Raw genomic sequence first — 26,008 nt, forward strand, 5'->3', positions numbered from 1 at the left:
ATACCCACCTCATTTGGCCGCAGCCTCTGATGTGTTCCTTTTCTCATTGTAGGCTGTCAGGGCTGCATTAAACCTGCCAGAAGCCACATCATGTGATGAGGTCCGAGAGAAATGGCAGGATGCCCATTTGGGCAAAGACCAGAGGGATTTTAACATGATTGATCTGAAGTTCAAAGAGGAAGTGAACCATTACAGCAATGAGATTAACAAGGTTAGCCCGGCACTGCCTGCACTTATCCCCACTGTTTTGAATGCTGATTTTTAAAAAAAATTACATTTCAGTTCTCACCCAGGGCTCTTCAGAGCAATTTGGCTGTTCGAAAGCTGACTAGGTGCCATGCAAGGTGGGAAGGGTGGAGTCTATCATTTTGAAGAGCCCAGGGCTTTGTTTCCTCACCTAATTAGGGTCTGGGCAGGCCTTGGGTTAATGCCAAGAGAAAATGCTTTGTGCTGTTTTTCTTTTTAAATGTTTTTACTTTGGGGTGACTGCATGAAAGGAGGCTGAAGAAATCTTTCGTATGAGTCACTGCAGGTGAATGGGCACGATGAAAGGCCAAAGTCCCACTGCTGCTTGTGCAGCGGAGCCAGGGGTGAAAGCGTGGGCCGAAGTCCCGCCTCTGCCCTCTACTTCCTCCCCACATGGGGCTCAGGCGGCATATTGGTAAATGTGACATGATGTAGACATCGGTGATCATTGCCAGCTGTGTGGGGACCCAGGCCAGGCTGTTGGTAAATTCACAAGGGCATCACCTTAAATTTTATCCTTCTCCCATTCTTTGTAGAATCACAAATTGGATCTGCTGGCCTCTCTGCTTCTCCTTTTCCTTCTCCCTTTTTGCTGCCCTTTGGCCAGTGACTGGAACCTCAGAGTTCCTGGCAGAGGATGTTGAGAGAGCAAGGCAGGAAGGGGAGACCTGTGTGACTTCTTTGTAGGTGTTCTAGCGAAAAGATCGATGCCAAATGAGGATTTCCCTTACTAGATGGACTTTGGTGTTTACCACTGGATAAATATTCGAGCTTTGTTGCTTCCGCATCCTGGTTTTATCTCCTGAACCTGAGATTCTAAAAAGGTGTGAAGTCACTGACCACTGTGTTGATTTAATCTGCAGGCATGCATGCCTTTTGGCCTGCACAGACAGTTCCCAGAGAACAACCTGCAGATGATGGTGCAGTCGGGAGCCAAAGGTTCAGCTGTGAACACGATGCAGGTGTGAGCCAAGGGGTGGGTGATGGCAGGAGGTGATTTTCAGGTTTGTTTCTGATTTTATAAAATGTGACAAGTACTGAAAAGGAGAAAAGCATATAGAAATCATTGCAGGAGCTAACCACTGTTAACGTGTCAATATTGTTGGCAGATATAGATATAAATATGCAGATATGATATGTACTATGTAGATATATAAGTTTACATATTATCATATTACATATATTCATGTTACACACACACTGTATGTATAATCTTAGTTGAGATGCTGCAATTTTACATGATCTGCTTTTTTTCATACCATTACATTTTAAGTGTTGTCCTAAAGGTTTCATAACCTTTAACTTGAGGCCCATTATCTGCTTAGATTACCATAGTGCTGTCATGGCATTTGCACAATCTTAACACAAATCTTAAACAAGATTTTTGTTTTAAATCTTGATGACCTAGAGAGGGTCTGAAGGACCGCCTGGTGTGTGGTGACTGTGGAGCAGTAGCAATGGCCTTGAAAGGCTGAAAGCCAAGAGGAACCCCCTCGACTAAATAGTGAAATCCAGACACACAGCTCTTCCACCCAAGAGTATTAGTAAACAACTCTCTAAGCAAACAGCTCAATAATTTAAGTTCTCTTTTGGCTCTGGAATGTGAGGGTCACAATAAATTAGTTTCTTTTGGGCCTCCATTTTGCCGTTAGGACCCTCAAGTCCCTTCCAGGTGTAACGTGGTGATACTGAGACATGGCTCCTTTCACAAAAGTCACCCGTTTTCAAATGTGAAAATCCAGGTCAGTCAACAAAAGGAAAATGCAGTTATTTTTTACTGAAACAAAATTATCTCTGGTTCATTTAAAAATGTAGGTTGGCCTTTAAGAGCTCAGCTTCTGTGCAGCTTTTCCTGAAGGGCAGATGATCCCGTCCCTGCTAGGACGAAGCATTGTTTAACACACATGTGGATCTTCAGTTTCCTTTGGATTTCCTCTCCCCTAGATCTCGTGCCTGCTGGGCCAGATTGAATTGGAAGGTCGGAGACCCCCATTGATGGCATCTGGCAAGTCCCTGCCCTGCTTTGAGCCTTACGAATTCACCCCCAGGGCTGGCGGCTTTGTCACTGGCAGATTCCTCACTGGCATCAAGCCTCCTGTATGTACTTCGGTTTTTCCATTTGTCTTTTTCCCTCATTTCTAGGCTCAGTGATAGGTGACCTATGGCCCCCACCGATAACTTTGAGCAACAATGGCCAAGTGATAAATGCCATTTGCTGCTTTCCCACTAGGCCTTAGGGCCTGTGTTTAACGCCGGAGTGTCGCACACGCTGGCACGTAGTGAGTGCTCGTAAATGTGTGCAGATGAAAAGATGAACAGAACCGATCCCAGCTCCACCTTTTTCAGCTGTGTGACCTCTAAGCCAGTCCTTAACTGCACTGGAAGGCAGCTGGGAAGGGGGCGCTGCCCACCCCGGTGCTCTCATTGCCAAAAAGAGCGTCACAGAGATTTATTTCCTTTACAGTGGAAAATTGACTAGCTCTAGCAAATGTCTAGTTTTGCTTCATCAACAGCAGAATTCTCCCCTAAGAGAAGGGTTTCTCCTCATACTTGTCAGAAATGGCTTTTTAAATAACAGCACCTTTTGTTCCTTGGTCTAGCACATCTCTAAAAGGACGACCTTTGCAGTCAGACATTTAAGTCCAGACTGTGCAGGGGACCAATCCTTTATTCCAAGGCCACCGACTGCTCCAGGGTCTCCTCTCCTGGCCCCACAGAGGCTCCCCAGTGGTCACCCATGGCCTTTGGCAGGGATGGTGCAGGGTTCATGTAGACCAGATTTCTTCAAGTTCTGGTTGCAACCCCTTAGTGTGGATCATGAAATCATTGTAGCGTGTAGGCACAAGCATTTCTTTATGTCTCAAAACAGAATAGAGTGATAAAGAAAGCATCGGAGGTTATCCCCATGGTAAGGGATGGGGTAGTGTCATAAGGTTTTAGTTTGAGTTAGCTGTCTATATATGCATACGTATAAACATAGAAGTCTGTGTTTGCTGATTACTGTTGTATTTACAATACAGTATTTCTTATTGTGGGTTGTAATTAAAAAGTTTGAAAAATACCCCGTGCCCCTATTAACACTGTTGGGAGCAGAATTCAGACATGCGGGCTTAACTGCTGAACAGTGGTGAGGTACCAGTGCCATTTCTTTCTTTTTGGAGACGGTCTTGCTCTGTTGCCCTGGCTAGAGTGCCGTGGCGTCAGCCTAGCTCACAGCAACCTCAAACTCCTGGGCTCAAGCAATCCTCCTGCCTCAGCCTCCCGAGTAGCTGGAACTACAGACACACGCCACCACTTCCAGCTATTTTTTTCTATTTTTAGTAGTGATGGGATCTCCCTCTTGCTCAGGCTGCTCTCGAACTCCTGAGCTCAAGGGATCCTCCCACCTTGGCCTCCCAGAGTGCTAGGATTACAGGCGTGAGCCACTGCGCCGAGCCCTAGTGCCATTTCTGTTTAGAAGATGGGGCATGGGGTATAATACTGTAAACAGGAGCTGTTACTTCTGACCCACTTGTCCCTCCACTCTCAGGCAAGGTAAGACAAGAGAACCAGAGAGGGGGGCAGAAGACACTGGGGGCCATTGGCGCTACCAAAGCCAAGGTCCTAGGGAAGGGAATGGCCCATCTTGTCAGGACAGGCTGCTGGAGGTGTTGTCCTAAGCCCTTGAGGAAACACACCACCCTCACAGTCCCCTTTGGCACCTGGGTCCTTCTGTCCACAGGAGTTCTTCTTTCACTGCATGGCAGGGCGAGAGGGCCTAGTCGACACCGCCGTGAAAACCAGCCGCTCCGGCTATCTCCAAAGGTAAAAGAACCCGCACCCCCTTTAGATGTGGGTCAGTGTCCCAGGGCCCTTCACCTCTGTTATCTTCCACATTGTCATTGACAATTCACTTAGGATTCCTTGGATGAAAAAACTTTTTAAACATTTCCGTGGATGGCTGAGAGAGAAAACAGTAGATATCTTCCCCTTCTGTAGGATTGGTAGGGCCTGAGCTCAGAGGTTCACTGCAAAGGGCCCCTGCGATCTGAGGGTCTGCTGTTCCCTGGGGGAAGCTGTGCGTGCAGGAAAAGGTCTCGGGCAGTGGTGAGCACGTCCCGCTCCCTGAGAGGCTCAGCCTCTTGAGACAGTGGTGACTAACTCAAGTTAGTCACTAACTGAGCTCTGTCCTCACAGCTCATGGGGAAGAGGGGACAGGGACAGAGACTCCCAGGAAGCTCCCTCTTAGGTTGGCAAGATGAGAAACTGAGGCAGGATGGCCAGAAGGATAAGCAAATGGCCAGAGGGGCTAGTACCAGGGCAGAGAGCAGGAGAGGTTGACGGAGGTAGCCGACCATGGGGAGGACTGAGGAAAAAGGCCACCAGGTGAGGGATGTCACATCAGCATTTAGTTCCTAATACCCTTAGTGTCCTTGGCAGTCATTGGACTAACCGAGTCTGAGAATCCTTGACAGCTCCCCTGCTTCCTCTGCCTTGTGGGATAGTGATAAATGCCACTATTTATAAATGGCATTTATAATGGCATTTATAAATGCCAAGGGACCAGGATCCCAGGATCCTGGTCCCTTGGGGCTCTGTGTGCAGGAGAGTGAAGGGGCAGGCAGCAGTCTCAGCAGCTGGGGCCAGATGGGAGCCCAGGTCAGTGCCACAGTTGCAGCCTCCTCCTCCTGGAGAACCATCAGGAAGTGCAGCCCCTGGCTGGGAGGACATTGGAGCTGGCCTGTCCCGGAGTCTTGTTTGGCTGCAGAATAGCACCCCTCTTTCCTTCCCGCCTCTGCCCTCATCAGAGGCTGGCCTGGGAAGAGCGGGCCTGGCAGGGGCTGAGCTAACGGTCTCCTTACAGATGCATCATCAAGCACCTGGAGGGGCTGGTCGTGCAGTATGACCTGACCGTGCGGGACAGCGACGGCAGCGTGGTGCAGTTCCTATATGGGGAGGATGGCCTGGACATCCCCAAGACACAGTTCCTGCAGCCCAAGCAGTTCCCCTTCCTGGCCAGCAACTACGAGGTAGTGTGTCAGAGCCCTGGAGCCGGGGAGCTGTGAGGTGGGCCTCCCACCCTGGGATTAGAGAGAGAACCTGAGCACTGTGAGCTGGGCGGCCCAGTCCATGTGGCTCTTGGAAAGCAGAGTGGGAAGGGTTTGTAAGGCACCACCCAGTGCCCTGAAACACTTGAGGCTGTCAGAGCCCCTCTGTGGACCCCACATGAGGTGGCTGGAGGGCACGAGCACCTCTGGAGTAACAGCTACTGTTTGAGGGCCTTTGCCACGTGCTGGGCCCTGAACTGGAGCACACGCGAACGCTGTGGTTTTCCCTTCCCAGCAGTGCGGGGAGCAGGCATTCCTCTGCCTGTGTTCCAGCTGAGGCACCTGAGTAGCAGAGCTTAAGTAACTAGCCGGGGAGTGGCAGAGCCAAGGTTGGAACCCAGGCCCGTCTGACACAAACTTGTGATTCTCATGCCGTACCTTACTGCCCAGTCATGACCATTAGCCTTGACTGAGCAGATACCCCACTTTGCACATTGGTCAACTGAAACCAATGTGACCTGTCCAAGGTCATTGAGCTGATGGCAGAACTGAGGGCCACACTCCCAAGTGCTGGGTCCTTTCCATCCTGGTGCCTGTCCCAGAGCTTTGGCCTTCACTCTTCCCCTCTTCCTTTCTTCCCAGAGACTCCCTCATGTTCCGAGAGGGGCTCCGAGTGTGCCAGTCCCTTCCTGTGACCCCCTCAGCTCCTGAGACCATTGGCTTCCAAGTCTGGTTTGCACAAGTGATGTCTTGGTTAGCAGTGGGTGCTCAGCCCTGTCGTGAGGGCTCTGCACAGGCCTCCTGGGTCCCATGAATTTGTGCACCGTGGCTCTTCTGTCCTGCTCCCCATCTCATTCATCTCACCTGTGTGGTTGGTTGGTTTGTTTAGGTCTTCATGAAATCGAAGCATCTCCATGAAGTTTTATCCAGAGCAGATCCCCAAAAAGCTCTCCGCCACATCAGAGCCATCAAAAAATGGCAAAGCAAGCATTCCAGCACCCTACTCAGAAAAGGTGCCTTCTTGAGTTATTCCCAGAAGGTGCAGGCAGCTGTGAAGGCCCTAAACCTTGAGGGCGAGAACCGGAACGGCCGCAGCCCCGGGACTCAGCAGGTGACGCGGGGAGGCTGTGTCCCCAGTGCCCGGCACAGCCAGGCTCAGTCGGGGTGAGGGATGAAGGGCTGTTTTCCTAATACAGGTATAATAATGAAATCCAGCTCTGTTCGCCATCGGTCAGGACAGAAGTGGCGCTCAAATGGGAATGTAAGGAGGGGAGTCTTTACAAGGATGTGGGCAGGATTTGAGGAACTAACTGGGGCTAATGACTTTGGGGTTCCTCAGCACCCCAGGCATGAAGGAACAGGTGAGAGTCACCAGAAGTGGAGAGGGTGGCTACAGGCAGAGGCCACTGGACAGGAGCCCTGGATGGAGATCTGAGGGAGAGGGGTTGGGGATAAACACCCAGCTTCACCCTCCTCCCGCCATCTCTGCTGCTGGTGCCATTGGCCGGGCACAGCTGGGAGCCAGAAGCAGGGAGCCCTTTGCAGCAGTCACTGTGGGACAGCCTTAGGGGTACAGAGCATGTGAAAGAGCCTGTATCCAGGGGTACACAAGGATCCAGCACAGTCACCTGGCTCATGGTGACTGTGTCCTGGTTGGCCTGGGACCGTCCTGGCTTTGCATCTTGTCCTAGCCCAATCATTAACTATGCCTTGTTTTATTCTGAAAGAGTCCCAGTCGTACAGTAAATTACATGGTTGCACTGCCTGTGCTTGAATGGACCGGAGTGCAGAGCTTCTAGAGTCACAGTCAGGCAGCACCCCCTGCGACCGGTTAAGTCTCTCCCTGTTCCAAATGTTGGGGTGGTTTCTCTTTGCAGTCAGGTTTCTGTCTTACTCTTTCCCTTTACTCTCATTTGAAGCCAATGCCTTTGATCCTCCTTCTGCTACCAGGCATCACGGGAGGAAATGCCCCTTCCTGGTGCCCTCCCACATAGCTGAGACCGTCCTTCCTTCCTTCCTTTCAGATGTTGAGGATGTGGTATGAGTTAGATGAGCAGAGCCGAAGGAAATACCAGAAGAAGGCAGCCCCTTGTCCTGACCCCTGTCTGTCCATCTGGCGCCCAGACATCTACTTTGCATCAGTGTCAGAAACATTTGAGAAAAAGATTGATGACTACAGTCAAGAGTGGGCAGCTCAAACAGAGCAAAGTTACGAGAAATCAGAGCTTTCTCTCGACAGGTAATGACACTGATTTGTTGCACAGCTCGTGCAGGAGGAGAATCTGTTTCTTGGCCTCTTCCCTACCTACTCGGGAAGAAGAGGGCAGGTTCCTAGGGTTGAGACTGCAGCTGGAGGGAAGGGAGTAAGGCGGCCAGAGGCTCCTTGCAACCCTGAGGGCTCAGGGACAGACAAGCACAGGCAGCCGGGAGTGGACACCGCCATCCGGGCCAGGACAGGGAAGAGTGATCTGCTAGGACAGAGGTTTGCAGAAATGACCTCTCAGTTGGTATGGTGGGTGTGGCTGACTGAGAGGTAGGGAATCTGGGCACTCGCTCTTCAGCTGCTGCCAACCCTGTGACCCAGGGTGAGATCCTCCCTGCCCCAGGACACCATGTCTCAGCTTTTCTTGAGGACTTGGATGTGATTATACCAATGATCCTTTGAGGTTTGGGTTTTGAAGCCTTGAGGAAGAAAGGACCATGTGGAGGCCTCAACTTGGACTAGTCCACAAAAAAGAAAAAATTCCTGCGGTCTAGGTGGATGGGAGGCCAGGAATGCCCGCTCTGCTGTGGGTCTCGGGTCCTTCCCACTCAGCTCCCTAAGCCTGGCCTGCAGGCCTGGAAGACCATCTGCCCTCCCCTGGCCTCTCGTCCTGCCCTGGTGAAACCCGGCGAGGCGCACGGCAAGGTTGATGGGGCCTTGGGGAGTTGCACTGACAGCTGGGAGATGGGAGCAGTGAAGGCAGATAAGCAAGGACAAATGAGTGGAGGAACCAGAGAGGAAGGCAGGGCCTTCTTTTTGCCTTTTAAAGTGGTTTCTCCAGCCAGGATATCCCAGCTGCCAGCTGGGCTTTCTTTGAGAGAGCAAGATGCTGACTCCTCCCTGCAAACACACAAACACACCTGCCACATGCATCCCTGCACCTCAGGAGGCTGCGTTTACCCTCAGAAGGACCAAGCTGTTCCCTCTGACTGTGCTGCATCTTGGGGCGAGGAGAGGTTTGCCCTGGGCAGCACCACTTGGGTTTGGAGGGCCAAGGGGAAGAGGCAGTTCTGCCTAGACAGCTCTTGCAGGGGATCGCTTAGTGAGCAGAAGGCTCTGGATGGAATTCTAAGGCTCTGGAAGTAATTGAAGGTTTTTCCTGTCAGGAATGCTGATATACACTCAAACCTCAATGATTTAAAGTGGTTGGGAGAAAAGACAGATGGGTTAGCGAAAAGTCTCATTTTCAAAAAGAACTTCCATAGGTGTGTGGCTTTGTCACTTTCCTCTACTGTGGCACTGTCCTTAGCCCCATTCATTCATTCTCAACGTTCCATACTTGAGCCCTTACCTTTTTCCAGATGCTGGGTCATACTGGGCTCCTAGTGGCTGTTCTTAAAGGGCCAGCTTTCACAGGAAGAGGGGTTAGTGAATTACAGAATTTTGCCGCATGGGTACTGCTGATGTGGTTTGCAGCCATTTGCACTAATTAAGAAAATAAACATTTCCTTTGCCTCCCTCCACAATAGCCCGTAATTGCTATTGTGAACCTCTTTCTAATTTGTACAGCAGGAGGTTTAAGCCCCCTCCAAAACTGTCACAATTAGTGGCGGGGAAGAATGAACAAAGGAGAATGTGAATAATGAGCCCACAAGTTCTTGCTGCTTAGGGGGCTATGGTAACAGTCCCAGAGTGGACACCTGACGTTCTCAGGCAAACAGGAACCATCCGAGTGTGAGCACCTAGAGCTTCAGCCACCCAGCTGGGGTCTGTGCTGCGTAATTCCTACTGGTGACATCCAGGGTCACTAGCAAGAACTCAAAGATTAGAGTGGTCGTTTGCCCGTGAAAAACAAGCCCAAGAGAGGTAGAGGTTTCTGGTTTCAGGTGGTGTTGACAGTCTTACGGTGCCTGCTCCTGACCCCTGCCACCCCCTGCCACCCTCTGCCATCTCCAGGCTGAGGACTTTGCTGCAGCTAAAGTGGCAGCGCTCACTTTGTGACCCCGGTGAGGCCGTGGGCCTGCTGGCTGCCCAGAGCATCGGAGAGCCCTCCACACAGATGACCCTGAACACCTTCCACTTCGCAGGCAGAGGCGAGATGAACGTCACCCTGGGCATCCCGAGGTGCGAGGCCACAAGAGTGAATGGGGTGGGGTGGGGGGATCTGTCTTAGCCCTCTCCTGGGGAAGGAGTCATTTTTTAATGAGAGGGAGAGAGTTTGTGTGTGGGAGTATGTGTGAGAAAGAGAGAGATTGTCATCAGATTGGGGATCAGGGTTGGAATTTCCAGAGCCCAACTGGTTTCTGTGGCTGGCTTAGTGCCCACACCTTTTAGGATCTCTGTTTATCCCTCTGTCAACTCCTGCACCAGAGTTACCAGGGACGCTATGAGACTATTCACCACTGGGGGGACTCGGGGATGGCCATTGTTAACAAGCCCCATGCAGGGCACCTGGTTGCCCAACTCCATGGGGCGCCTTTCACACAGAAGGTGACCCATGTGGTCCTGGCCGTTCAGGTGAATGTATGCATGCTGCAGTATGATGCCTGCTGGGCGAGGGGAAAGAACATGAGGTCAGACTCATCTGCCTTTGGTCCCTGGCCCTGCCACTTCCTAGCAGATGGACTCTGGACAGGTTCCTCAACTTCCCGAGCCTCAGGATGCCCTCCTGTGGAATGCAGGAGGCCGAGACCCACCGAGTTGCTGGGCTCTGAGGGCTGACTGAGCTCGTGGGTGGGGTGCAGTAGGAACACTGTGGGTGCTGGTTGCTCATTCATTCATAAGCTGTCGGTAAGCACCTGCGATTTGTAAGACATGGGTGATAGGAAACAAACATCAGACACAGCCAGGCCGTCTAGGAGCCAGCACTCCAAAGAGGAAAGTGACCAGGGAGTCCCTCACTGTCACTCACAGGGCCAGAGCTGGGATTCTCTGATCTAGCACACCCCTCCTCTGAGATCCCAAGGGCTCTCTCAGATCCCAGAACTCTGACATCTTTACTAGAAGCTTCACACAAGCAGGGGGCCTCATTGCTGCTCGTGGTCAGATGTGCCCTTGTTCTGTAACAGGCTGAGGGAGATTCTCATGGTGGCCAGCGCCAACATCAAGACACCCATGATGAGCGTGCCCGTGGTCAACACCAAGAAAGCCCTGAAGAGAGTGAAGAGCCTGAAGAAGCAGCTCACCAGAGTGTGCCTGGGGGAGGTAAGGGCCTCCCTTGTACCTGGGCTACAGACTGGGTGGCAGCACCTCCCTGTGTCCTCCCCATCCATGCTTAGACGCTGCTTAGACGCTCAGCTCAGATTCCCACCAGTGAGAGATAAGCTGGCCATGCCAGCTGCTGAGCAAAGATACATCAAGAAGCTTTTAAGGTAATTATTGGTTCCACAGCATCCTCATGTGCCTAAAATATAAAATGAAAACACTTCCTGGGTTAACTTACCAGCCCCACTGGAGCCTATTCCTAGCAGATGGTGGCCATTCTCTGGAGTTCACTGCAGCCTATGGGCCCCCTGAGGGATCCACACCGGCAGAGCTCACTGCGGTTTCTTTGGGGATTTGACCTGTGGCCCCAGATGCTGTCTCCCTAAACCGTTGGGTTTCTTATAGCCCACTTGCAGTGCATAGTCATCTGGGACCTGGACAAGTTGGGTTCTCTCTGTCTATCTGTTTCTAGGTGTTGCAGAAAATTGACGTCCAGGAGTCCTTCTGTATAGGAGAAAAACAGAACAAATTCCGAGTGTACCAGCTGCGGTTTGAGTTCCTGCCACATGCATATTACCAGCAGGAGAAGTGCCTGAGACCCGAGGACATCCTGCACTTCATGGAAACAAGGTCAGGGATCAGACCAGGATTGTCATTCACCTTGACCCAGAGAATGCACCTGGCTGAAGGGCTCTCGGAGGTTGGACGCCTTTGCCCAAGTGAGCACTGTAAGGAAAGTGTTTAGGCAAACGGCAGGCCCTCCAGCCTGATCTGGAAACCTCACCTCTAATCTGGCTTTTGGGTATTACTTTGTTGGCTACATTTCACTTCCTGATCCCACTTCCTGTCTGATTGATGGGTCAAGATTGTTGTCTTCTCGTGCTTGCAGGCATTAAGAGGATGTGGTGCTTCTGTGGTGTCAGAACAGCACTTGGTGTTAATATTTGCTAGGATGTGACTCCAGGCAGCATAATGTGGTTCCTGATACCTTTGTATTCTGTGAATAATGAGTAATGTGCTTATGGCATGCTACTCTTAATACCCACTTCTATAATCAGGGCTTCCTCCAGCTTCTTACAGAGAAATTTTGGTTCCTGTCTGGTAGGGAGAACAGACATCTTTTTTCTCTCAAGTTCAAGTTACTGTTGGACATTTGAAAAGAACAGGCCACAATGCTGAGTGCACAGAGCAGGAGGATGGGCTTTTGGGGGCCTGGGACAAGCCAGGAAGAGCCAGGGAAGCCCTTTCAACTCAGCAGCTCACCCCAGAGTGAGTGCAAATGCAAATGGCCACAGAGCCTGCCAGGTAACAGGCCGGTGAGGCAGGGTTGGGAACCTCCCGGCAGACTGAAGAGTGTCAGTCATTTTGCAGAGACCTGTCACCTTACAGAAATGTGGGCCAGGTGGCCAGGTCTTTTGATTTAAAAGAAAGGCACCCCCTTCCTTTTTTTTTTTTTTTCTTTTCTTTCTTTGGTTGTTTGGTTGCTTGCTTTTGGTTTTATAAAAACGAAATTTCCTAACCTTTAAACATCAGCAACTCATTCATATGTTTTTAAAAGCCTAGTAAGACCCAAATGGATCCCATCTGTCAGCAGGATTTGGCCTCGGGCCACTGAGCACTGCCTCTAATGTAGACCAGCTCTCTGGCCTTCCCAGAGAACCGATGGCCCAGCAGAGGCAGAAAGCTCCCTGCACTTGGCCATCGCCAGCACAGACGGAGCCATGCCCGTTCCCAGCCGAGTTACAGGGGCAGACGTGGCCAGGAGAGAGCAACTGTTCTGCCCTCAGCACTCTTCTTCCTCTCACCTGATCATGTGGCCTGGTTTCAGGACAGCCATCTATGTAGGTGGCGTTTGGGATGGAAGATATTAGGGTAGGTGAGCTTGAGTGTGATCTCAGCCCTTGGGACAGGGTCACTGGCCAGGTGGTTCCTGCCCCGGTTGACATGAACTCTAGTGAAGTTACTGCCTGGGCTTCAGGAGCACCTGCATCGGCACCTGCCTGGGTGGAGAAAGTTCGTTCTGTCTACCTGTCCTTCACGCTGTCAGGGACTGGGGCAGAGTGACAGGAGTGGTATGTGCACCAGCCTGCCAGCTGCGTAATTAACCGTGAAGAGCGGTAACTACCCAGTGTGGCGGGAGTTTGTGCCTGCCTGACAGCCCGTTGCTGAGAAATGGGAGTTTGGATCTCGTGGCCTCTTGAGAATTCTCAAGAGTGGGCAGAGTGCTGCCCCAGTTCCCGCCACGTGAGGCCCGGGCCTGCCCAGCAGGTGGGTCAGCACAAGGCCTGCGCCAGCCTGTGCCAGAGCACTTGTTACTTACGTTACCTCGTGGAACTGAAAATAGAAAATCCCATTTTAAAATTTCTTCTTGGTGAGTGACAGCCCTGGCTTGTTCCCAGCTGTGAAGTACTTTTTCAACTCCTAGATTGTGTTTTGCCCGTGTACTCCAAAAGCTGTGATAAACAAAGCCCTGTGCAGTAGCTTTCGGTGGAGGTAGCCTCGGGGACTCCCATGGAATGGGGCTGAGGGCTCAGGCAAAGATAAAAGACCGAGCAGTGTGTGAACCAGGGTGTGGTTTGCACTCCTTTGTCAGGCCCAGGCAGCCCAGCTGCTGCATTCAGGCCTTTGCAGCCCGCAGGAAGTGGGAGGGAGTGTGTGCTTCCAAGTCCCCTCAGCAGCTGCTTCTCCCTTCCCCCCCACCCCCTTTTCTTTCTCTTCTCCCCCTCTCCCTTCCCTGCCTTTTTTTGTTGTTCTTATTTTTGTGATCATGAGACTTGACATAGATTGGTGAAAAAAAGAATAGACAGATGCTTCCCTGGCTAGAGAGGTACAAGGTTTGAAGGTCCCCTGAATCTCTGCACTGTCACTTTGAATATTTGTGTGAATTATCTGGAAGGTGGCGGGGAGGTGAAATGGGAGAGAGCACTGAGCTAGGAGTCAGGGTGTAAGTAGCAACCCCAGTCCCCAGCCATGAGATGACCAAGCTGACAGTCTCTGCAGTTACAGCTTCTGTGAACCTAACTTTCCAAACAGCAGGTGGTGGAGCTGTTGCCAGGCACTTTCGGAAGCAGCCAAGGGTCATGTGCTCTGTGTGTAATTATTTATGTGGAATGGGAGGTTTCTCTGCCTTCCTCCCACCCCTCCTGTTTCCTTTCAGTTGCCACAGTTTGACAGCAGCACAGCCTTCAGACAGCAGTCACTATGAGCCAACCCAGCCTCCTCTCATCTGGCCCTCTTGTCCCCATCCCCAGCGCCTGGTGTATAAGATCTTCATTGGATTATTGGATGAGGAGCCTTTTTTCTTTCAATAGCAGAAACCTCAGCAAATCCATGTACTCGTTTAAAAAGTTAAAATAATGGGGAGAGACAATGGTATTCTTTCATTTTTAAGGAGCAAAATAGTATACATTTGACCTGCCTGCTGTTCAAATGAAGACTAAATTCCTTGAGGGCCAGGAGCCCATCTTTTTGTCCTTGCTTTGTCCCCAGGTCTGGCACATGGCAGGCACAGGATAGGCACTCAGCAAATACAGGACATCTGGGTGGATGATGCAGCTTCTGGTACTTGATACAGTCATAAACAGTCCCTTTGGGTGTGCTGTCATGGCCCGATGGGGAAGACAGGCGATAGGTTATGTGAGGAAAGAAGTGGTGGGAAGGGGACAGGTGAACCCTAAGGGACCCTAACCATAGATCCCTCAGGAGGAGGGGGTAAGACCGGGAAAGACCCCCCCCCCCCCCAGGTTCTGAGCTTCAGGTTGGTTCTTTTAAACTGGTTTGGTTTTAACCTGTTGACATAATTCATTGCCAAGAATTAAGTTGTCCTGCTTTTTGCAATTCTGTTGAACCTTCCTCAAGTCTTTTGTCCTTTCATCCAATTGTTGGGGCTTCCACTCCAAGGAGACGGGAGTTCTCTGGCCCAAGCAGTACCACTTTCTGGAGATTGAGTCCTGCCCTTCTGTCTTCTGCCAAAAAGGAAAAAAAAATAGTAAGATTGCACTGTATATATGAATACCCACATTTTCCAGACAAGGAGGTCAGAGCCCAGGAAGCTGTCTGTCTGCTATGCTCGAAGCTGTGATAACAGAGCGCATGTTCAGACCAGCCCAGTGGAGCTGGGGGGCTGCCATTCTTTCTGACATGCCACGTGCCATTCAGAAACAACAAGAAGGGGGAAAGTCTCCTCTCCCTCAGCATCCTAACCTGAAATGAGGGGAGCACTGGGGACTGGAACTGAACAGGGCTGCGTGGCTTTCTTCTCATTATAGATTCTTTAAACTTCTGATGGAATCCATCAGAAAGAAGAATAACAAAGCATCAGCTTTCAGAAGCGTAAACACTCGAAGAGCTACACAGCGGGATCTGGACAGCGCTGGGGAGTCTGGGATGAATCGGGTGAGTGCCCCGGGTGCCCCCAGGAGACCCGCAGAGGCAGAGTCCCAGGGAGCACATGGAGCAGCGGCTCACTCCGTCTTCTCTCCTGGGAAGGCTCTGTGACTGTTCCCTGTGCGCCTAAGCCCCTTCCCGGCCCAGCTCTCCACCCATCTTAGCATTTATCTGCTCTTCTGAGAGCGCTGGGAAGCCACATTTGCTTCTCGGGCCTAATGGGCCAGGCAGGGGAGGCTGCCAGAAAATGTGTCCTGGCTGCCCCTGGGTGAGGCCTTGGGATGTCATCTCCTTGCTCTCAAAGGCCCGTCTGTATGTGGTTTCACCCTGAGGAGAGGCTCAAGGTAACGGTGTGCACTGAGCCTTTGAAAGTTCTTTCTCTGGTTTCCTTTTGCTCTGTCCCCTGACTTCCCCAGGCCAGATGAACTGAGCCTCCCCCCCACCCCCCGCCCCCCTAGAGCACTGGCAGGGACCAGAGAGGTGTTTGGAAGCAGGGACGTCAGGCCGTAGTGACAAAGAGGAAAGGAAGAGGGGAAAACCACTGGGAACCAAACAGTGCAGGAACAATAGTCCCACATCGGCCAGGAGACCCAGGAGCAGGCCAGACCCATGGGCCCTGTGGGCGCAGGTCCCTGGGTGTCTTCTGAGCCAGCGGTGAGCCTATGTGGGTGCGGGGCGCCCTGGGGACTGGGATTGCCCTGCCTTCCCTGTGGTTTCAGCTCTGTCACGTCGCCCTGAGCTTGTCTCCTCACTCTTAACATGAGGGGCTGGCCTAGACCAGGGGTAATGCTGGGTCTCTCCCGCCCTGTGGGTTCACCACTTGCTTAACTCGAGCACAAGTGGGCCTGGACTGTCTTTGGAAGGCTGCCCGGTCTTAATTCTTAGCTCTCTCGGAAGGAGACAAAAAGAAACTAGGAGAAAGGTAGAGAGTTTTAGTTTTTAAAATACTTAGTTTCCCACCAAGACAATCCTTCCTCTTCAAAAATGCTGTTCCAAATTTTTTTGATCCCTAGAGTGGATCAAAAATATTTGGAACAATATTTTACACTATCTTCTTGTAAGCACTTGGAAACCCCTAGTACTTTTTTTTTTTAATTTTTAAAAATGAAAGACTTTGCAAGTAAGCAGTGCATGTAAAGATGACTAAAGGAAAGGCGGCCTGGGGTCTAGGGTCAGACGGTAGATCCGACTGGGTTGGGTGGGCGGCAGGTGGATGTGACGATGGCTGGAGCAGGGGAGGGCAGAAGGGTGAGTGGATGGATGAAGGGGTTCGCCAAGCACTGGGTATTGGAGCTAATCCATCTTTTTCCTCAAACCACAGGGAGAGCAGGAAGGCGACGACGACGAAGAGGAGAGGCACATTGTGGACGCTGAAGCTGAGGAGGGAGACGCTGATGCCTCTGACGCCAAACGCAAGGAGAAGCAGGAGGAGGAGGTGAGAGGACTCTGCAGCCAGGGGGAGGGGACTGTGCTCACGCCCTCCTCTCCTGTTATCTTGGAGGGGTTATCCCCTGGCGCCCAGGCCACTCCTCTGTGTCCAGCCTGGAACCCACCGGGAACCTTGAAGCAAGCCCCGCCTACCAGCACCCTCTCAAGGAGAAGACAGGGTTTCCAGGGCGGCGATTCGGCAGGGGCCGCCCAGCGCTGCCCTCTGGGTCTGGCAGTCTCTGCATTTGAATCAGACTCGAAGACTCAGAGAGGCCTCTGGCAAGAAGAATTTGGGTTGCCTCCTGTTTTTACAATGAAAATATTCATTGCCTCCCCCAGAACCTGCCCCCCACCACCACGATAGCTGCAAGGACGTAGGGCAGTTTAGAAGGGCTGAGGGAGTTCTCAGGCAAGACAGCTCATGTCAGTGGGCGAGCGGGGAAGGCTGTGTGGAGGGTGAGCTCCACCTCCGAGGGGGATTCACTGGGGCGGACTCGGGGGCATTCCCGGGAAGGGCCAAAGGGAAGAAGGAGGAAGGCAGACCAGGCCAGAGCAGAGGTGCCGGGGGTGTAGAGCAGGTGGGATCTGGGCAGCCTGGGCCAGCCAAGGCTTTGAGGGGACCTTTGTTCCCCTGACAGAGTCTGGGTAGGCGGTAGGCTAAGTCACACAGCCTGCACTCCATTTCCTGCCAGATCGATTATGACAGCGAGGAAGAGGAGGAAAAGGAGGAAGAGGAGAACGAGGGCGAGGACGAGGACATGCAGGAGGAAGGGCACGTCCATGGTGAAGGTGCCCACAAGGCGCAAGAGCAAGATGAAGAGGTGGGCTTGAGCGCTGAGGAGGACTCAGCCGAGGACACCCCCCTGACACAGCCCCGGAAACCCACCCACAGCCGGGAGCCCCAGGGAGCTGAGGCTGTGGAGCGCCGGGCCCGGGCTGTGTGCGACATCCACTCGTTCATAGAGGACTACCAGTACGACACCGAGGAGAGCCTGTGGTGCCAGGTCAGTGTGGCCGGGGCCTGGGGTCAGGTGCAGTCAGCAGAGCTCCCCGTCACCTGCCTACACAGCACACCTGAGCCTCTGTTTGGGGCCGGTGAGAGTCGGTTGCTCTTTTAATCCCAGATCCCTTTAAGAATCTGGTGATGGCCATAGACCCTCTGCCCCAGAGCACAACCCACACGTGCTATTTTCGAACCCCTAGTGAGCCAGTTCTCTCTGACCTGTCAAGACATGTGCAGGTCTGATCTGCCAGGAGGTACTTTCAAATCCATCACCTCATTTAATCCTTGGTACAACTGTGTCAGCGTGTGCCACGGCTGTTGTGGAGGCATCACCCCTGCCCACAGCAGGGACACTCCAGTTCCCTACACACACAGCCCCGGCCACACCCCCCAGGGATTACACAAGTCCCTTAAAGGCTGGATGGTTTGGGTTCTAGACAGCCACACAGGCGTGTTCTTTTTCTCTCCTTTGATCCAGTTCATGGTTCCCAAATGAGAGTAGATAACAAAAATCACTGATGGGATCGTGTGTGTGAAACAACGTGTACTGTGCTGTGTGGTCATTAAGGACGTTAAGGGCGAGTCCAGTGGACGGGAGTCTCGGCCTTCTCACCAACATCTGCGAAAACGCAGCTCCATCGTCCCCCCCCCCACCTTGAATCGGGGTGACTGGAGGTGGCTGCTCCATGCAGTTGGTTAAGCCACCCGGAGTTCAGACCCTCCTGCCAGCTCGCCCAGCAGGACCACCCTCCCCAGCCAGGATGTTACTAAGAAGGCTCTGAAGGAGTCTCCCGGGGGCTGGGAGTGGCCAAGTCCCCAGCCTAACTCTCCATCCTCTTGCAGGTGACAGTGAAGCTCCCTCTGATGAAGATTAACTTTGACATGAGCTCCCTGGTAGTATCTTTGGCCCATAGTGCTGTCATCTACACGACCAAGGGCATTACTCGGTGCCTCCTGAATGAAACAACCAACGACAAGAACGAGAAGGAGCTCGTGCTAAACACAGAAGGAATCAACCTCCCGGAGCTGTTCAAGTACTCCGAGGTACGCGTCTCCCCCCAGGCTGTCCACTCGCCTGGGACAAAGCAGTAGCCCTGACCGCACGTCTCAGGACCCAGCCCCTGGGAGGCGAGCCTCCAGCCGATTCACCCTGGCCCTTCCTGAGCTGATCGTGCTTCTAGCCCGCGTTCCCCACACCAAGCGTGCCCCCGCCCTCCTCCCAGAGATTCATGGCGCGCCTTAGCCTTGTTAAGGCCTACAGTACAGAAACCTGCTGAACTGTGTCCAAACCAGAGTTTCCCAAGCTGATTTGTATTTTTTTTCCCTTGAAATTAAAACCAATTCCTTTCTTCCTATTGAATCTACAGTGTGTCCCAAGTCATCCCTGGGTTCTGGTAATGACAAGACAGACCTCGGGTCCCGGCCATCGAGCCGTCAGCAACTCTGCCTGGGCATTGCCTTTTGCTAATCCTGGGTCACCTCTCAGCCACTTTGTCATCAGCTGTACTCAGCTGCCAGACACAAGGAGAGCACAAGCAGCCAGGGTGAGATGTACAGACACAGAGCGAAAGGCCAGGCCCTCTGAATAGATCCCTTCTTCCTTCCCCAGATTCTAGATTTGCGCCGCCTCTACTCCAACGACATTCACGCGATGGCCAACACGTACGGCATCGAGGCCGCACTACGGGTGATCGAGAAGGAGATCAAGGATGTGTTTGCTGTGTACGGTAAGAGGGGCATGCAGACAGCACCCTAAAGGTCCCAGTGCTCATCAGGGCACCAGAAAGCTCAGGGCAGAAGGGCCAGGACTGTGTCGGTCCAGCCCAGAGATGGGCACTGCAGCCTGGGTGCAGAGAGTGTGCCCGTGGGAGACTGCAGGCTCTGAGCGTCCTCAAAGGAGGTGGGAAGAGATGACAGCTCCCGTCCCTGAGGCCCCCTCTGTGGCATCTCATCTGCTGGTCTCTTTGAGGAAGCTGCTGATTGATGACCCGGCCCATCCTGCCTGGAGGGTTTTGATTTCTATATGAAAACAATGCGTTAGAGTCTTGCTTCCTGTGCTGCCAGCGGGAAGTGGGAAGCAGGATGCAGGGGTCATGGGGAAGCCCCAGACCAGGCCAAGCAGTGTGAGCAGGTGGCAGGGCTGGGAGGGAGCCCCAGGTCCGACCTCTGAGCCATGTGCTGACATGGAGGCGGCCTGGCTTGTGTCAGCTGACGCTTCCCCAGCTGTCCCCCGTCACTGCTTACCCCTTCCTGATTTTACTGCCCGCGTGACAGGCATTGCGGTCGATCCCCGCCATCTCTCCCTGGTCGCTGATTATATGTGCTTCGAGGGTGTTTACAAGCCACTGAATCGCTTTGGGATCCGGTCGAACTCCTCCCCTCTGCAGCAGATGTCCTTTGAAACCAGCTTCCAGTTTCTGAAGCAGGCTACCATGCTGGGTGAGTGTGCGGACAGGTGCCCTGGCCTTGCCTCTCCAAGCTCGACTCCGGGCTGACGGGCCGTCCCGAGGGGCACCTTTCCATGGCACCTTGCGTCCCGGTGAGCTCTTGGAACCACAGGTGGGCAGCTGGAGGGGGCCGGGCAGCAAGCAGGTGAGAAGCTGCTGCTGTGCCTGGAAGGGACAGGAAAAGGGCTGTCCTCTCTCTCGAATGCCGGAATAGGGCTGCCTTGTCATTTCGTCAGCCTCAGAGACTCAGGACCACTCCTTGAGGCCTCTGAGGTGCCCCATCCACACCACCTCCACGTTGAGCCCCTCAGTCCTCTCACATCAACCCCTCTTCTCCCTCAACCCCCTGACACATGCTCTTGTGTCTGTCCCAGGATCCCACGATGAGCTGAGGTCCCCTTCTGCCTGCCTCGTGGTTGGAAAGGTCGTCAAGGGCGGGACAGGCCTGTTTGAGCTCAAGCAGCCCCTGAGATAGTGGCTACCATGGCACCGCCTGCCTGTCTGGAGGACCTGAGGGTAAGGGTGTGGCCTGGCCCGGCCTGCCCTGCCCTGTGCGAGAGGACCAGGAGACCAGAATCTAGGGCGGTTCCAAGTGACAGACAGAGCACAGCACAGCAGCAACCTTGGGCTCCAAAAAGCAGCGGGCCTCTGGGCTGGGCCTACTTCACTTGGAAGGTGCTGGTGTTGCTTAGCCTTGCCCTTCCTGTCTCAGGTTTATTTACAAGGTTTGCCAGATCCTCCAAGCGCCTCCACGATGGCTGCAACCTCACCCGTGCTGCAGGAGGCCTCGGCAGCAAAGTCCCTAATGAGAAGCCCCAGGCTATGGACTGGGAAGACCAAGGGGGAGCAGTGCTTTGCTGCTGGGGATCCCAGGCCCCTCCAGGGTAGGGAAAGGAGGTCCCATTTCTGTGACCGGCCAGTGACAGCAGCAGGATTCCTGGGGGCTCCTGATGTGCAGGAACATGAAGCTTCTGCCCCAAGGCCTGCTCCTCCCACCTGCTCTAGCCCCTGGGGGCAGAGGCTCCAAAGAGTCCCTAACCGACAGCTTCTTCCCTGGGCAATTACAGGGTGACACAGTGTTCCACCCACCCGACTTCTGTGCCTGGGCGGGGCCCTGGCCCTAATGCTGTGTGGCTGAGGGTTCTTCTATACCAGATCAGCCCCAAGGCTGGGGACAGTCTCCAGGGCCCCAGCAGTTCACTCCCACCCATAAAGTCCCGAGTCACTGCTGGGGGGACTGGACAAGTAAGTGCCTGGCTTTCCCTGGCTCTGCTGTCAGTTTGGTGTCAGCGCCTGTGTCCCGCCCCACAGGCCCTGCTTTGTCTGGGGTCATCCAAGCTCCCTCCACCCCGGCACCAGCAGCACACTTCCCTGGCATGAGCAGAAAAGACGGAGAGGACTTGTACAAAGGCTTTGTAAAACCAGAGGCTGTTTCTATTTCTGTCTACCGTTACTCAGGCTGAGTAATAAACATCACTGGAACTAGCTGTTAGGAAAGAAAAAAAACTTGGGTTTTGTTGTTGTTTCCCCTGGTTTGCAGTTTCTGCATTTGGATTTGAGAACCCAGGACTAGGATTTTCTTGACAGAGTCAGATCTTGGGTCCTTCTTCCTGTTCTTGTCTGAGGATGTTGGGGGAGAGCTCAGCCCCTGCAGCCTCCCCAGCCTCTGCCCCTGGCTTGTCCCTACAGTGTCCCCATCCAGGGCCAGCAGCTGGCGCCGAGGCACAGGACAGAAGCCTGTGGGAAGGAGCCGTGCCCATCTTGGCCTGGGGTTGGAAGGCTGCCGCTGTGCCCTAAAGGGTGGGCTTGGGGCTACAGGGAGGCCTTGCCTAGAGAGTGACTATCATGCTTCCCCAGACACATGACAGGGCCCACCTGTACCTCCTAGGCCCATGCTGGGGAAACCAGTACCTCCTAACAGGTTCACCAGGGCATGGGTACAGAGGTACATGACAGCTTCGAGGGGGGCAGGAAGGGCCACTGTGGACCCCTGCCCTGAAGAGGCCCAGCCTGCAGGGTAAGGCATTCATTCATCAAGTTAAAGCGCAAATTCACCACCCCATGATTCCCACTCATACTAGAACTGTGAGAGCAGATCCTCAAAGGAGATCACGAAGTAACCTGATGGCTGTGACCTCTGGTGGATGCATGAGTTGTTCCGTGGGGTCAGCCCCACCCAGGTTCTGAGGGCAGGGAGAGGAAGGAGCAAGCCCTGCATCCTGGCAGGGCTGTGACCATCACACTTAGATCAGGCCCTGGACCTGTACTGGGACCTGCGGGATGGCCTCCTGCCCTGCTGCTCCCGCCCATACACGGGGTTCCTGGGCAGCTCTGTTTTATACCTGTTTGTTTCCTGGCAGGTGAGTATAAGATAGCACACCTAGTTTTTAAACAGACACTCAGAAGCTTGCACATCCTGCTGAGCGAGGACTCACTGTGATCCCCTTACAGCAGCAGTCCCCAGCTTTTTCAGTACCAGGGACTGGTTTCATGGAAGATAATTTTTCCATGGGGGAGGGGACACGGGAGGTGGAGCTTAGGCAGTGATGCGAGTGATGGGGAGCCTCCAAGCTGCTCACCTCCTGCTGTGGGCCCACCCTGTGGGGGGCCCTCCCTTCCTGTTTCATGGAAGACAATTTTTCCACGGCCAGAGGGGGTGGGGACTCAGGGAAGAGCGGAAGCTCTGCGGCCCAGTCCCTAACAGGCCAAGGAACACTATTGGTCCGAGGACCAGGAGTTGGGGACCACAGCCTTATGGGATTACACGCCCACTGCAGTGGTTCCCTCTGCTCGCAAGCCTCTGAGGCCTTCTTGGTGATTTAGATGGCGTAGTCTTGGGAGTATTCTTAGGATTATACATACTCTTTCTCTGAGGGTACATTTGAGTTTTGGGACAAGCCACAAGTAGGCCCAGGTTGAATCTGATGAACAAGATGACTTGAGCTGCATCATCATTTTTCATCAGAACGGAAAGGAGATTGATTGGTGGGTTCACAAACTTCATGGGAGCTGTGAGTTCCTCCAGAACCCTGAGGTGCCGTTAGCCAGCCAGTGCCCTCGATATCCTTCCTGCTGTGCCCTGTCTTGTGGCAGTGTCCGTATCTACTTACTCGCTCGTAACAGTTTTTCAGGTGAGAACAAACCTGAGGAATGGATGAACTTGAACCTTCCATTTCTCTTCACAGTGCGCTACCCCCAAATACACGTACAAACATCTGTACCCGTAGAGTACGAACTCCCAATCCTTCCTCCCCGCAGCCCCTGGCACCCACCTTTCTACTTTCTATGGATTTCACTTCTTTTTTTTTTTTTGAGACAGAGTCTCACTCTGTTGTCAGGGCTAGAGTGCTGTGGCATCAGCCTAGCTCACAGCAACCTCAAACTCCTGAGCTCAAGCGATCCTACTGCCTCAGCCTCAGGCATGTGCCACCATGCCCGGCTAACTTTATATATATATATTTTTAGTTGTCCATATAATTTCCTTCTATTTTTAGTGGAGACGGGGGTCTCGCTCTTGCTCAGGCTGGTCTCAAACTCCTGAGCTCAAACAATCTGCCCACCTCGGCCTCCCAGAGTGCTAGGATTACAGGCATGAGCCACCGCGCCCGGCTGGATTTCACTTCTCTAGGTACTTCACATAAATGGAACAATACAGTATATACCACATTTTGTTGATCTGCTCACCTCTTGGCAGACACTTGGGTTGCTTCCACCTCTTGGCTATTGTAAATAATACTGTGAACATGGGTATACAAATATCTCTTAGAGACCCTGTTGCTTAGTAAAGTTTTTGAGAAGCTGCCATCCTGTTTTTCATGGTGACTACACCATTATACATTGCCACCAACAGTGCACAAAGAGAAGGATGTTAATACACACAATCCTTATACAACCAGTGAAGGGGGTAAAATGACTGCTCATTTTACAGTAACTCTGCCAAGGACACGGGAAACAAGTCATGGAATAGGATTTGGAGCCCGGCAGCTGGCTCCAGAGTGAGTCCGGGCTCCTACTCTCTTCCCTGTGCCCAACATCCTTGCTGGGACAGACCCTGAGGATGAGACTTTCATAGGCAGAGGCTGCGTACGTGGAGTGTAGCAGGCAGGTGTGAGGGCACCAAGTGCCACCCCCGCCCCCCAGGCCAGGTAGCACCTCTTCTAGGGCATGTCTCTGGGAGATACAGCACTACTGGGTGGGGCAGCGGGGGTCTGCACCTTGCCGAGCTAGGGAGCTGGCAGCGCACGAGAAATGAAACTGGGACAAATAAATGATAAGCAGTCACCTTAAGGAACCAAGAATCCCAAGCTATGGCCCAAATCAAAGTACAGGTAGGTTTGGCAAAGTTTGAGAAAATGCTGTGAGGACCTGAACAATGGACCCAAAGCAATCTCCGGGCCTTGGTTCTTCATTCCAGAGGGGACCTGGGGATGGACCACACCCGTCACACGGGGCTTTGGTGATAGCAACTGGTCTCATCCCCACAGCCCCGAGGTGCATGTTGGCCCCATTTCACAGTGGAGAAATAGATCCAGAGGAGGTGAAAGTGATGCTCTAGAGTCGCCTTGAGTTCTAAGGGAGCTGCCAGGTCTAGTGCCCCTCTTGGAACCATGCTTTTGCATGTGCACCTCCTGGCATCATCCTGGGATCCTGACTGGTGCAGGGTGACAACCAGGTTCTGCTGACCAGAGTGGCTAACTATCTCCTTTGGAAATAGAGAAGGGACCTTGAGGAATGAGACCAGGTTGGTCAGGGAGGGAAGGACTTCCAGTCCATGAAGTCTGGCCATGATTCTACAGGAAGGTGGACAGGCAGAGCATTAAAGGGGGAAATTTAACAACTTGACTAGCTAAGGCCAAGGCTGGCCACTCCCGATGCCCACAGGGCATTTTCCCTGCTGACTGGACTTCTCACCTATTTTCCAGCCTTGCCTCCCAAGGCCGGGCACAGGCGGTCAGTCCAGCTCCTCGCCCAGCGTCCTGCCACCTGGGGACTGCCAGACTCCAGGAGAGGGCTGCCCAGGCTCTGCCTGGGATCTCACAGGGTCTGGCAGTCTGCCCTGGCCCCAGCCTGGGACACGGTGATTCCCCTTCACCGTCAGTCTGACTCACTCCAAACTTCATGTCTGGGCACATCTCTGCAGCCAGTGACAATCTGGCCAGCCCAGTTCTAAACTCTGCTCTGAGGGCAAGGCTCTGTCTTTTTTTCTTTTTTCCTCTGTGGTCCCAGTTTTAAATGCTCGATAAAACGATGGACAAAGAAGGAAGGGAAGAAACAAGAAAGGGAGAGAGGTACATGTCCATGGTCCTCAAGAACATCTTTTCCTCCCTCATTTTCCAGAGCAGTGGTTCTCAAAGGGGGATCCCAAGATCCACAGCAAAGCATCACCTAAGAACTTGTTAGAATGCAAATTCTCAGGCCCCCACCCCAGACACAGAAAATGTGGAGTGGAGCCTGTTATCTGTGTTTGAAGCTCTCTGGAGGAGTCTCACTCATGCTCCGGTTTGAGAACCACTGCCCTAGAGCTGTCATGAGGAAGCCGTCTTACCTCTGACCTGTTCTCTTTTGGCTTTTTCAGCCCCAGAACTCTCCTGGGCTTGTGAAAATAGCCCCAGCCGCCCTCAGCCCTCCTGGACTGTAGCTCAGACTATAGCTCGCCAGTGCCCCAGTTTGACCCACCAAGAGGGCAGGTCAGGAGGGCCAGATGTGGCAGGTCCACAGCAGTGGCAGGTGTGGAACAAGCATCACCATTGTCCCTGTGCCTTCACGTTCCTGCATCGCTTTGAACCTGCCAGCAATCTGCGAGACAGGCAGGGAAACACCAGCACCTCTGCTTTACAGATAAGGAGGACTCAGGTGTTAAGAGAACTTTTTGGCTCCCTGGGGAAAAGGTCTGTGCCTGTGAAGCAGTTAAACTTTCTGTACCTCTGATGGGGTGTGGGGCCCCCACAGGCCCTCCTGCTCCCAGAGCCAGGTGAGCGGAGACTTAAGTGGGACATCCTAGGGCCTGGCACCCTCCCGCTGTGCAGCATTTTCCTGGACCCCAGCAAAGCACATGAGCACCTCT

At 53.1% G+C, this 26,008-nt stretch overlaps 1 protein-coding gene across 1 annotated transcript in view; it reads left to right on the top strand.

The window, feature by feature from the left end:
• The window catches only part of POLR1A (RNA polymerase I subunit A), a 75,850-nt gene extending 54,421 nt beyond the window's left edge, over positions 1–21,429 (top strand). The window contains exons 18-34 of the mRNA XM_069493822.1: positions 53–211; positions 1,110–1,208; positions 2,191–2,343; positions 3,968–4,050; positions 5,090–5,255; positions 6,163–6,384; positions 7,298–7,512; positions 9,433–9,600; positions 10,545–10,680; positions 11,153–11,310; positions 14,949–15,075; positions 16,388–16,501; positions 17,187–17,498; positions 18,341–18,541; positions 19,107–19,224; positions 19,772–19,936; positions 20,319–21,429. Coding sequence (XP_069349923.1) covers positions 53–211; positions 1,110–1,208; positions 2,191–2,343; positions 3,968–4,050; positions 5,090–5,255; positions 6,163–6,384; positions 7,298–7,512; positions 9,433–9,600; positions 10,545–10,680; positions 11,153–11,310; positions 14,949–15,075; positions 16,388–16,501; positions 17,187–17,498; positions 18,341–18,541; positions 19,107–19,224; positions 19,772–19,936; positions 20,319–20,419 — 2,697 coding nt within the window. The 3' untranslated portion in view covers positions 20,420–21,429. The remainder of the gene's footprint in view (positions 1–52; positions 212–1,109; positions 1,209–2,190; positions 2,344–3,967; positions 4,051–5,089; positions 5,256–6,162; positions 6,385–7,297; positions 7,513–9,432; positions 9,601–10,544; positions 10,681–11,152; positions 11,311–14,948; positions 15,076–16,387; positions 16,502–17,186; positions 17,499–18,340; positions 18,542–19,106; positions 19,225–19,771; positions 19,937–20,318) is intronic.
• The last annotated feature ends 4,579 nt before the right edge of the window (positions 21,430–26,008 follow it).

This window comes from Eulemur rufifrons, chromosome 19 (genome assembly GCF_041146395.1).
Source record: "Eulemur rufifrons isolate Redbay chromosome 19, OSU_ERuf_1, whole genome shotgun sequence".
In the NCBI taxonomy this organism is placed as follows: domain Eukaryota; kingdom Metazoa; phylum Chordata; class Mammalia; order Primates; family Lemuridae; genus Eulemur; species Eulemur rufifrons.